We start from the raw sequence: 13,884 nt of genomic DNA, 5'->3' as shown, positions 1-13,884 counted from the left end.
ATTATAAAACTAGGTTGCGCTCTTATGTATGTTTTTAAACAGCTGATTTATACATGATTTTTCTAATTTTGTCCAACTAGTCATTGTGATTTGTACTTTAGCATTATTGTCTTTACTGCGCAAGTCAAAGATTCCTTCTAATTTCCCAGAAATTTTTAGGGTTTTCACTTCTATTCCTCCTTATTCTATGAACAATAAATATAGAGAGAGATAATAAAAGAAGAGAAAAAAGAGAGCGAAAGAAAGGTTGAGATAGATGAAGAAAGAGAAAAAAACCTATATAAAAATATGTATAGGTCAGACAAATGAATACTTGTAATTGAAGGCAATTTTTCAGATACCGTGTAATAATATTGCTAACAATTTTTGTAGATAAAGTCAGAGTGCGAAAATATACTCTGAAGAAAATTTAGTATTTTAAGGGATAAGAATGGATGATAAATTAATGTTTACCAATGATCAAAATTACTACTTGTTAAATTAAGTTTATTTGTGGAAAAGTTTATCAAAAGGCTCGTGTAGGTAATTGTGGTTGGTGGGGGGGGGGGGGGGGGGGTTGACACCCCTCCTCCCCATTAACAATGTAGTTTCAAAAACAAACAGAAAAAGATTTTTTTATTTTGTGTGGGAAGGGGATGGTTTTTTTATAGTATTTTTCCTCTTGTGAGAGTGGTCCCAAAATATGATTAAACCTTCCCAGGATATATATATAGGATCATTTTACCAGGTAGCGAGATCCTTCGGTAAAACGAACAGACAGACATTCTGTTACTTATATGCATTTCCAACATTAGAATATGTTTCTACGTTTCTTTATAGACATAAGAATTACTGTAAAGAAGGTGTATCAACTATTTTTTTTATAGCTAGCCGGTTCTTTTAGTAAGTAGTAGATGTAAAATTTTTCATAGAATTCAGATATGCAATCGGTTTTTTTGTAGACCTCTTATTTTTTAAGTAATTTAAGTTTAAAAAAAAAAAAATTAAGTCGATTTTAAGGTACTAAAATGCAACAAAAAAAAGAAAGAAAATGGTCATTATGAACAAAAATAGTAAGATCTTTAATTTGACACCTTACTTTTTCAATTCTGTCAGGTAATTATTGAAAAAATCGATTTTTTTAAACCCACGAGAATAAAAACTTTGAACTTAATTTTATTATTTCACAAATAAAAAAATATGGGTTCATATATACCATTAGAATCAGAAAAATATTACGAATCCATTGTAAGCAAAATTGAAAAAAAAAGTTTACAATATAGTATATAAACTACAATAAAAGGAATTATATGAAAATATCATATTATGTTGTACAGGCAACGTCTTAATTCTTCAATTGAGTATAAAAATGGGAAGGGGGTAAAGAGGGGGTAAAGAGGGGGTAAAAAAGGTAAGACAATAGTGTTGTCTGAACAAAAAAAATAATTGGCCATTTCTGTAATTTTTTAATTTTTTAATTTTTTTCAATTTTGCTTACAATGGATTCGTAATATTTTTCTGATTCTAATGGTATATATGAACCCATGTTTTTTATGTCTGTTTGAGAAAATATTTAGGTCTAAAGTTTTTATTATACCGAGGTTAAAAAAATAGATTTTTTCAATAATTACTCAACAGAATTTTAAAAGTAAGGTGTCAAATTAAAGATCTTACTATTTTTGTTCTTACTGACCATTTTCTTCTTTTATTTTGTTGCGTTTTAGTACCTTAAAACCGACTTAATTATTTTTTTTTAAAACTTAAATTACTTAAAAAATAAGAGGTCTACAAAAAAACCGATTGCATATTTGAATTCTATGAAAAATTTTACATCTACTACTTACTAAAAGAACCGGCTAGCTATAAAAAAAAAAGTTGATACAACTTCTTTGTATACATACATTTTGCAAGTAGAAAATTTGCAGTAATGGGCTTTTATTATAATAATTATAAGGAGAAACAGACTTTTTTCTGCCCATTGTTCTTTTGTAAATGATGAATTAAAAGGCCAATTGCAATATTTAATCACTAGCGGCTGCGTCAAGTTTTCATATACTATAATAAAATGATACCGCACCCCTTTTCCCTCCATCCTCTCCCCTCCTACTGGTATAACGAATTGAACAACAAATGAGGTTCCTATTAGCAAGCTACATTGACGATAACCTTTCCCCTATTAACATATCCACATATTTTATATCCATGTCAAATTTTACCAATCAAAATGTTGAATGTGTAATAGCAACTGGGATTACAACCATTAAAGCTAAATTATAGTTTAGGTTTGGTTAGGTTGTTTTTTTTATTAAAATCAGTTAAAGTTTAGGGCCCTTAAAAAACCAATTACTCTAATTTAGAAATTACAACCGCGTTTGAGTGCAAGTCTAATAGATCCAATCAAATTATAGTATTTTGTTTTTAATTATTTTGGATGTTTATAATCAGTGGCGTGCGAACCGAAGGGGGCATTTGGGGCAATCGCCCCCCCCTAACGACCAAAACGCCCCCCCCCCTGCCCCCCCCTAGCAACCGCCCCCCCTGCCCCCCCCCCTAAATGTTAAAAAATGCCCCATTTTGCCCCCCCCTGGTCAACAAAAATGCCCCTTTTTGCCCCCTACCCTACAAAAAGCAAAACTATCCCAGTTTCCAAAAAAAAGATCAAGAAATACTCCAAAAAAAAATTTTGGCGCTTCGCGCCAAACATACAGCTACTATTCATTTAACCTTACCAAATTTTTTAATTAGTGTAGAAATAAGGTTATAATCTTTTTTCACTGAACATAACAAACCAGGTTATAGGAAGTATTTTATTTTGTATAATATAAACTTTTTACCAAAGAAATTTTGTACATCCCCAATGATGATACACAAAATTACCTTATATAGATTACAATTAGTGGATGAAATGTATAGAAACTCGACTAAATTAACCAACCAATCAAAATTCCATTAAAGTCCCCAAAGTTGTTGAGCCAACGAATAAGAAAATTTTATATGAAATATTGGGGACTAGTGTAATAAATAGCCCAAAAACCCCTCCCTCCATGCATATTTGAAGAAAAAAATTTGTGCTTCGCGCCCTTCCAAATGGTTTCTGCTATGAAATATTGGGGACTAGTGTAATAAATAGCCCAAAAACCCCTCCCCCCCTGCATATTTGAAGAAAAAAATTTGCGCTTCGCGCCCTTCCAAATGGTTTCTGCTATGAAATATTGGGGACTAGTGTAATAAATAGCCCAAAAACCCCTCCCTCCATGCATATTTGAAGAAAAAAAATTGCGCTTCGCGCCCTTCCAAATGGTTTCTGCTATGAAATATTGGGGACTAGTGTAATAAATAGCCCAAAAACCCCTCCCTCCCTGCATATTTGAAGAAAAAAAATTGCGCTTCGCGCCCTTCCAAATGGTTTCTGCTATGAAATATTGGGGACTAGTGTAATAAATAGCCCAAAAACCCCTCCCTCCCTGCATATTTGAAGAAAAAAATTTGCACTTCCCGCCCTTCCAAATGGTTTCTGCTTTTTATCACAATGAAAGGACAAGTAAGTTTTTTTTATTTTTTACACAGTTCATTATATCTTTGGTTTTTATGGTACAATAGATTTTTTTGTGGATTATAATATTAAATAAAATAAAATTTCTCGCTGTTTCGAGCATCCAGTATGTAATTTACTTTGACTGTCATCACACAACATACAGGAAAAAGGATTTGTGACTTTTTCTACCTAAAATATATATTTATTTCAACAGATGCTCTTTAAATCTACTTGTCTGTATTCTTATTAATGATTTTTTGTGCTTTGCTACTTAAAGTTGTTGTCATCCTTGTTGTCACACAAAAAAGAAATATTTAATATCATTTTCTCATATTAGGTTAATTTTTGGTAAATTATTTCCAAACTGAGTGTTTTTATCTCCCCCCCCCCCCAATTTTTATTAATGGGGTTATTCATCCTTCCTGCTGAGATTTTATAACATCCCCTTCCACCCATTAAAAATGTTTTGTGGTGGAGGGGGGGGGGGGGAAGGTTAATTTATCTTCTGTACAATTTTTTTCGAAGATGCTTTCTAGCTCCCTTCCCTTCGGTCATTGCAGGGTGGGGCGAAGGGATGGGGGAGAAGAGATGGGGGGGGAGAGATGAGGGGGGGAAGAGGTGGGGGATATAAATGGGAAATAGGGATGGGGGAAGGGATGGGGAAGAAGGGATAAGGACTAGGAGGCCCATAATCAAATAATCCCACCCCTTAAAACGCCCTTATTTAAAATTAGTATATATAATCAAAATGCCCCCCCCCCCCTAGACAAAGTGCTTCGCACGTCACTGTGTTTATTGTTTATGTCTTACCGAAAAACAAACAAGTCTTATAGAGTAGCTTTGTAACAGAATATTTTTTTTTTCATTTAAGATCACAAACCATTTAATATGACATAGTAAAACAAAAGTAAAAACTTAAATGGTTCCAGTTAAGTTATTCATCTATGAAGAACAAACAAGGAAGAAAGAATTCGTGATGGCAAAGCTAAACATATCGGACAAACGAACGTTGATAGTAACATATTTTCTGTGCTTTCACTCAGGCTTAATCTTGACTAACGAATATTCTTCATTTCCCCCTTATATTTCATTATCTGAAGAAAAAAAATTCTAGTTCCTGTGGAGGCTCTTCTAACCTTTACTCAACCTAACCTAACCTAAGAAAGGCATCTAAAAAACCTTCATTTTAAAAGCTCGTTAGACACATCTTTGATGTAAAAAAGCTTTGCTTTTACAAACAAGAAACATTTTTTGCTTTGTTCCAAGTGAAGAAAACTGAAATGATGTGCATGGATCTAAATAATGTTACGCTTGGTCAAGACTTTTGTCAAAAATCAAGATGTTTACAATAAACCAAGAAAAAATACAAAATTCAAACAAGCTTAAGCGTAGTAGATCGTCAGACAAACGAACATTAAAATAACAAGATCAGTTTTCATAAAAACTGATACCTTTTTTAACTGAAAAAAATACCACTTTCTTTTCGTATAAAGACATACAAACCTAAGCTGGATCTTTAAATCATTTCAATGGTGCGCCAAATCAGGGTGAGCCAACTTTCCACCAATGAGAGCACAGCCGCGCTGTGATTGGCTGAAATTCGGCGCACCCCGATTTGGCGCAACATTGAAATGATTTAAAGATCCAGCTCTAGTGTCCTAGATGGATTAGACTTGGTTAAATGATTATAAAATTGTATGAACCATTATTATAGCACTTCTAAAGCCAAGTTAGAGTTTTTTGTTACTGGATTTGTCGGATCTACAAACATTCAAGTGCCCTATCCTTGTCATCCCTGAATTTAAAGACTGCAACTAAACAAAAGGTTATGAACTGCTGCAATAATTTTGCTACTCTTCATGCATCTACTATTTTTAGTAGCAAACCTTCTCTATAATTGAAATATCCATCTCTGCATCCGTCTGTCTGATCTGTCCTTCCGTCTGTTTGTAAAAAAAGAATATGGGGCTATTTTCTATTAAAAGTTGATGCCTGTTTTTTGTGTAAAGTTTTTCTTTAACGATGAAAATCTAATAATTTTATAACTGCTTTATAACCCAATTTGATCGTTCTTAATGTGCTTCACTACTTATGGATGTTGTCATCTTTGTATATAATTTTACTTTGAACTTTCTCAGGATTATTTTACATTTGGTCTTTTTTTGTGCAGTGAAAAACTTCCTGTAAAATTTTGTCCAAAGAAGTTTATATTTGAAAATATAAATGTTGGATCTTTTTATTAAGGTAAACCTATAATTTAAATGGATGTAGAATATACGAGGATATTATGACAGAGAAAAAATTGTCGTCAATTTAGGTTGCTTTTTCCCAAATAATTTATGGCCAGTTCGTTTATCAAGTATGGTGGAGGGTGGTGGTGGTAGATCGTTATTTTAGCCCGCTACAAAGTTCATCTTATCAGTGTTCATGATAATCCTATTATATAAAGTAATAAGGTTTTTATATGTAGCTAAGGATCTCACTAACCGCTAAACCGATATGGTTATCCTTTACAGGGAATCTTTGTATGAGTCCTGTGATGGTTTTAGGATATTTTTTTATAAAAAGAAGCCTGGGTATGGTTTTAAGCTATTTTTCTGCACTTATTTCACAATATAATTATTTATGCTTTACATATATAGACAGACAGACAAGATAGTCTATGGAATATCTTAGGTTATATCAAATGAAGAGGGTATTGTACTAAAAATGTATGTTGTACCATGGTTAAGGGATAAAAAACAAGATAAATGACAAATTTTTCATGTTTGGCAATAAAAAACAGACTTTGATTGCACCATTTCTTTTTTAAAAAGTTTGACATAAGATAGAAGGAAAGAAATTACTCGATTTTAGTTGAGACTTGAAAAAAAATTATCCCCCTCCCCCAAAAGAATCCCTTTCCCGTGGTTGTTAGACTGTGTGACACCACTTGTAATTGAAATAGTTCCAGTCATAAACCAGAGATAGATAGATAGATAGATAGATAGATAGATAGATAGATAGATAGATAGATAGATAGATAGATAGATAGATAGATAGATAGATAGATAGATAGATAGATAGATAGATAGATAGATAGATAGATAGATAGATAGATAGATAGATAGATAGATAGATAGATAGATAGATAGATAGATAGATAGATAGATAGATAGATAGATAGATAGATAGATAGATAGATAGATAGATAGATAGATAGATAGATAGATAGATAGATAGATAGATAGATAGATAGATAGATAGATAGATAGATAGATAGATAGATAGATAGATAGATAGATAGATAGATAGATAGATAGATAGATAGATAGATAGATAGATAGATAGATAGATAGATAGATAGATAGATAGATAGATAGATAGATAGATAGATAGATAGATAGATAGATAGATAGATAGATAGATAGATAGATAGATAGATAGATAGATAGATAGATAGATAGATAGATAGATAGATAGATAGATAGATAGATAGATAGATAGATAGATAGATAGATAGATAGATAGATAGATAGATAGATAGATAGATAGATAGATATATAGATAGATAAATAGATAGATAGATAGATAGATAGATAGATAGATAGATAGATAGATAGATAGATAAAAAAAATACTATTTAAAGGAACATTTTATGAGGACATTTCAAAGTCGAAGGAGTTTTATTTTCTTAGCTATCGGGGGCGTTAATAAGTAATGCTTCATAAGTATTTTATCGGGGGCGTTAATAATTTTGTTTATAATTATTAAGGATTTAAAAACAATTTACCGTTCATTGTCTTATCACTTAGGATACCTGGGCATTCTGATTATGTGCAATTAGTATAACTTGATATTGTGATACAAGCGCGGAGTTGTATGTACACCCGTATTTACTCGTCATTTATTTGGCATAAGAATATACGTGTTATGTTAGATACGTGACAGACGTTCAAAATCATAGAATATTGTATGTAGAATAAATCAGGGAGTAAGGAATGGGACAATGGGCAATCAATTCAATTTAAGAGTTTTCGTTGAAAGGCCATGAAATCCAGATTTATCCAGAAAATTTGAAGAAAATTGTAAAGGGTGTGTTAATAAAATTTAGAAAACTATAAAATAAGAAAAGAGTTTCAAGAAAAAAGTGTTAATTTGAAAATTAGATTAATTGTATATCAGACTGACATAACCATTCTGTAATTAATGACTAGAAAAATCTACCTGGAAATCGTTCAACCCACATTCCTAATGTTTAAATGCCACTATGAATTTAAGGGTTTGTAGATTGTTTTTTACACAAATATCACAATAAAGTTTTTATCTATGAAATTATTTTTTTTGGAGAATCTTTTTTTAAAACTAGCTATCTCATAACAAATGCATCCGTCTGCTATATTCAAAACTAACACAGCAAGTTAGCGGCATTTGATGCGCTAGTACCCAAAGTCAGTCAGAACCTGCTAAATTCTTGCACATTCCCTTTAAGCTAGTATCCAAAGTCTGAGACTCCTAAAAATTGATTATTCGATCCCCTCCCTTACTCCCTGAGAATAAATAGTATAAAAAAACAAGGATAACAACATCCAAAAAATGAGACGATAAGTCAGATGAACATTACACTGTATGTACCAACGCATTTAGTATTAAATTAAAACATACGGACTTTCTGGTAAAAATTATAGACTTGCTAGGCTTAATAAATTGTACATTACTGTCACAGAAATTTAACCAAACGGCTAAACCTACATTTTATACCAAAATATCGTTATAAGCGCACGAGAAGGCCTATAATAGCCAAGCTTCAATGATGCAGAGGGAAAGCTTGACCGATGAACACGCATAAAATTAGTCTTTTTTTGCGCATTTATAAAAAGCTACCTGTCTGTTCATCTTTAGTAATATGTATATGCACAGGCATAAAAAGTCCTCATATATCATGAAAGGAGACTAAAATTCTAGTTATGCTACGTGTAGTACATATATTGAATCTAATATGTTATGGATGTAGTATTATAAGATTTCAAGATTTTATTTTTCCACAAATGGATTAATATTTTTCACATATCCTCTTATCTTAGGCGGGTTAACTTTACTTTCTCATTCAATTTTTTGAAGGAGAGGGGGTGTGGGGCCTATAAGATGACCCTAACGGGTTAATTCACCCATTTATTTATTGCCAGGGGGTTTATACAAACACTCCTAACCTTCAAGGAACACCTTTTCAAAAAAATATTCATGTTTGTTTTGTAAAAGAATGATTATATTGTCATTTTACAGATTCTTAATAGTATGGTTATTAGTTTAAAACGATGTATCCATTTTCATTACATTTAAAGGTGAATTATAACTTATGAGACAATTTAAAAGTTGTAAAAATGCTACAAAAGTATTTTAAACTTTCTTCTCGTATAAATAATTGAGACATATATTTGGCTATTTAGAGAAAAAGATTAATATTATGAATTGTATTTAAAGAATATTATTTTTTACTCAATAAATGAAAGTCGTCGTGGTTTTTTTAATGGGGACGGGTGTTAATTTTTTGGTAAAACCCACATCAATCGTGTAAAATATCAAAATTTCCCTGATTAAAAATGAAAATTTAAGATTATTTAACGAGGTAAACTTTTAGGGGGGCGGGGCGGATCATAAATTCCATTATATTTTTAAAAAATTTGTTTGTGTTATCAGCCTTTAGCATATGTACATTACCCTTGGTTTTCCATTTTACTATCTGTAAAAACTATCTAATACTTTTATACTTTTTAAATAGCAAAATCCGTTGAAACTATTTTTACACAAAGGCAAAAAATGAAGTAAATTTTCAATTATAGGATTACAATTTACAATGATAGCGCAATTTCCTCAAATTCATAAATATGTGTGAAGCAGGTTCCATTAGTTTTTATTTAACAAAATGTGTGTATACATATTTTTGAAAAAAAAATAAAGGATGTACTGAATAATCTCGCTAAACTGATATGGTTCTTCTTTACAATGTAGCGTTTCCTGAAAGGTTTAATACTGTTTTGAAGAGGGTACCACCACCCTCCCAAGAGAAATCAGCCTCCAAATTTTTTCACTTTTCTTTTCATAACAAAATCTAATATTGAAGGAGTTTACTTAATCCCCCCCCCCTTGAATAGCCTCTAGGGGCAAAGGCGCTAGTATTTAAATAAATTGTAATTGCTCCAAGCTACTTATGAAAACTCAATCTAAATCCTAATAAACTAGCCCTGTTGCGTTAAAGTTTATGTCCATTGAAAACGATTCTTCTCTTTTTTTGTGAATGAAACATTAGAACAAGAACAAATATTTACATAGATAGCGCAGCAATTAGAACAAAATTTGCATGAATATAGAGCATTTACATAGTATACAGTAAATAATTAAGGTAATATTTTAAAGAATATTGGAATTGGATCTTGGAAACAAAACTAAGCGGGTTTCGTCTTTTTTTTCACAGTAGCTTTTGATAGGTTATTTAAGGTTAGGTAAGGTAAATGTTAATGATTGTTCGAAAATTGGCCCCGCAAGGTCTAGAAATAGTAGAAAAGCTACTGTGAAAATAAGCCGAAACCCCCTACCTAGTATTCTTTCCATGATCCAATATTTAATTCTAATAATATGTTTACAGAGAAAAGAGGTGAATTTTTGGTGGCATTGTCAATGAATCACTAATTTTGACATTTGATTATCTGATTCAGCGACAGATAGGACAGCCTTAACTAAATTAAAGAGTAGCGATGCATCCAAAATTGATTACGTGAAATATGACGTAGTTAACTTGAAGTATGCATTGAAAAAAGTCATACTTAATATTTATGTAGAAAAGCGAATACAAACTAACAGATTTTTTTGTAAGTAGAAAAGCTAATTTGTATTTTTTTCTCAGATTATTGGTTATTAGGGAAGTCCTACTCATCATAAAAAGATATACAGTATGACCCTCGAAAAAGTATTTTTAAGCATCTGCAGCCCTTATTTTTCAATGAATTATTAAAAAATGCATATGTCCTTGTTCTCCATAGTATTCCACGTAAGTAGATATAAAAATATTTTTTTTACCTCCATTAACACCGGAGATTTTTAGTGCTAAAGTTTTGAAAAAGTGACTGAGGAAAAAGTAACTTTTAACATGAAACGATTTTTTTAGCAAAATTAAGCTAGAAATCCTTTTATTTTTGTTACTAGCAGAAACTTTATACAAAAATGAAATAAAAAATTTAGTTTTTGAGTAAAAAGCATTTTTTTACACATATTTTTTGAGTCTTTTTAGTTTAATGATATTTTGAAAAACTTACTTATTAGGCAAAATTGTTTAAGATTAAAAAAACAAATAAATCTCTATGAATATAGCAGGAAAATTGTTTTTGTTTCACAATCCTAACTTTAATAACAAAAAAGTTATAAAGAAAATAAAAATAAAACATAATGATTTTTTAGTCTAAAAAGCTTAATTTACCCCCTATTAAATAATTGAGATGTCAGAAAAGTAGGCGGAGCAACTGTCATAATTAATCCTTTTCTATAAATAAGGGTTAATAAATAACTTAAAATTTGCAAATAATCAATTCATTCAGTAGTATTTTTTGCCATTAAAAATTTATATTTTTTTGTGGAATAAAAAAGAAATATTTAGTTAACTTGTTTTTCTTTGTGTCTCATTATTCAGTTGCCAGAAAAACATAATATAACCATCCAAAAAATAAGAGAAACAAAAAAAAATTCTTTTTCTCAGTCACTTTTTCAAAACTTTAGCTCTAAAAATCTCCGGTGTTAATGGAGGTAAAAAAAATATTTTTATATCTACTTACGTGGAATACTATGGAGAACAAGGACATATGCATTTTTTAATAATTCATTGAGAAATAAGGGCTGCAGATGCTTAAAAATACTTTTTCGAGGGTCATACTGTAGAATATTGAGTTGAATTATTATACAGTTAATTGCTATAAAAAAGTAAACAACATTTGCTATTTTTTTCAAATTGTATGAACTCAAAATGAACGGACACCGACCTTTAAAGCAGAAAAGCTTTGCTTCCAAAAAGTTTTGTTTATAGCATGTATCATAATATTTATGATTTGCTTATGTAGACATTTAACATTAAACGTCTATGTATGATTATAATCAAAACATAAATTGAATCATAAACCTTATAAGGATGGATTCATGAGCGTCCTAGCTTTTTTTCTGGGGGGGGGGGGGGTTGAACAATATATAATACGTGAGAGAGGGGGGAGGTGTAATTAAATTTTTAAAAAAAACTTGATTTTCAACACCTAACCTAAAATTAACATAAATACACGTACCAAAAAAGCAATATAAGAAAAGTGTTTAGTAACCAGTTAATTTAAATTTTGTTAAAAAAAAAATGGACGATGTCATCCTTGTTAACAATCAAAATACGACAAGCCTAATTTCTAAAATAACTTCAAATACATATTCAAAAGCAATTTTATACGTGTATCCCTTATATGTTGAAAATGGGAGTAAACCTTTTTTCTCGTATTCATTCGAATCCGGTGGATAGGAACCGGTTCTCATCCATACGAAAAAACTATGTCTAGCATCGTATTATATCCAGTTTTCTACGAATATAGAAATGTACAATCATAAGATTAAAACTAGTTTTTTTTAGCCGGTGCCTTCGGCACCACGGGGCTAAAAAAACTAGTTTTAATCTTATAATTGTACATTCTATATCCGCGGAAAGCCGTTTATAATACGATACGAGAATAACTATTACAGTTGTTGTTTCCTTATATGTAAATTTAAAAGTAGGAATTCCTATTTTTAGCCCTATACGGGGGAAATTATTTAATCTTGATTTCAATGCCATTCCATCTCGGTATAATGAATTTAAGGAATTATTCAAATTGAACAAGGATGACACTAGCAAAAGCAAAGCTTAACAAAGAATAATATCTTGTTTAATATGATTAGATTGTGCTTTTAAAGGAAATCTAAGCTTGGTTCTTGCATGTTTGAAAGTATTTTTAGGGGTAAGACAATTAACGATAAATTTATATACATCCCTAATAATTATAAACAAAATTATAAAACTTTGAATACCAGCATAATATCCCCCCTTTTTTCTTCCCTGTTAAAACAGTAAACAAAAAAATACCCCGAAGGCTAGGGACTAATGTTAGGCTTAATTGTAAAAAAAAAGAAGTTGCTTTAATCAGTTTAGAAACTTGAGGAGAAAAAAAATCCATTTACATAAAAAATATTGAATGCTATAAATTGAAAAAATGTATAAGTATAGATGTAATTGTATAACCCTGACAATTATTTTGCCCAAGTGTTTTCTGTTCTTTTGTATAGACTCGGCGCTGTTAGCTGATATCAAAGACCCGATACAAAATCGGTCCCCGCCCTATCGGTAGAGTTACATATAGATCATACCCAGGAATAAGGTATAACCAACAAGCGAAATAAATCTAAAGTAATATTTAGGGGGCAAATGAAGAGGTCGTCAATTTTACAATGTGTTGCCTCCCTACGACAGCTAAAAAACACGTATGGGTTTCGTGATTTATTTCCGAATTAATTTCGTTATTGGTAGAAGCTGGATTATACCCCCTTCCTTCTTTAAATTTTATATAAATTCAATAAAACTAAAAAAGTTTTTTTACTTTCCTTAACTCATTGAAAACTGAAAAAAATTCTTAAAAATTTAAATATTGATGCTTCTAATTATGCGCATATTTCCTAAGAAAATTATTCACTTTCTAACAATTATAATTATAAGGTGTCACGTTTTGGAGACCTAACTATTAAATATTTAAATCTTTCATATATTCAATATTTCAAAAGCTTTCCATACCTATTCTTTATTTATATTAAATATATGAAGTTTATTTTTAGGGATGCTAACTTCCATGGAAGAAAAATAGACAAAATAAAATAGTTTTGATTGAAAAATCTTCCAATAAATTTCACAACAAATCCTCCAAAAATAAAATTTAACTTTTGCTCAAATAATTTTAACTTTATTAATTAACTAATACACTTTCTTTTAAAAATATTTAACTTACCCTAGAAGGAATATTCTGATCTAAAGTTCTCGGCGGCACAGAAACATAAAGCAGCAGTAGGAACAATATCCCAAATATCAATCCAAATCTCCATTTTATCATTCTTCTTAAAACCAATCTGTTTTTAATAATCACAAAATAGCTAAGCCTGTAAATAAATCACAAAATGTGGTATTATCCTAGGGATCTTAAGGATAAGACAATGGACGATAAATTGATGTATATCCCCAATGATGACATACAAAATCATTCTTTCTGCAGATTAAAATTATTCCTAAATTGACATAATAGTTCATTGACAATAATAGAGAATACGATAATGTATTAAAAAACTTTGGG

The 13,884-nt window shown here is 30.6% G+C and overlaps 1 protein-coding gene across 1 annotated transcript in view; it reads right to left on the bottom strand.

Annotated features, from left to right (window-relative positions):
• LOC145328241 (carbohydrate sulfotransferase 11-like) overlaps positions 1–13,647 on the bottom strand; it is a 100,918-nt gene extending 87,271 nt beyond the window's left edge. The window contains exon 1 of the mRNA XM_080171855.1: positions 13,546–13,647. Coding sequence (XP_080027981.1) covers positions 13,546–13,647 — 102 coding nt within the window. The remainder of the gene's footprint in view (positions 1–13,545) is intronic.
• Positions 13,648–13,884: the final 237 nt, after the last annotated feature.

Source organism: Acartia tonsa, chromosome 9 (assembly GCF_053477335.1).
Source record: "Acartia tonsa isolate MP-2025a chromosome 9, ASM5347733v1, whole genome shotgun sequence".
Lineage (NCBI taxonomy): Eukaryota > Metazoa > Arthropoda > Copepoda > Calanoida > Acartiidae > Acartia > Acartia tonsa.
The sequence above is the reverse complement of the archived record's forward strand: the minus strand, read 5'-3'. Positions and strand labels throughout refer to the sequence as shown.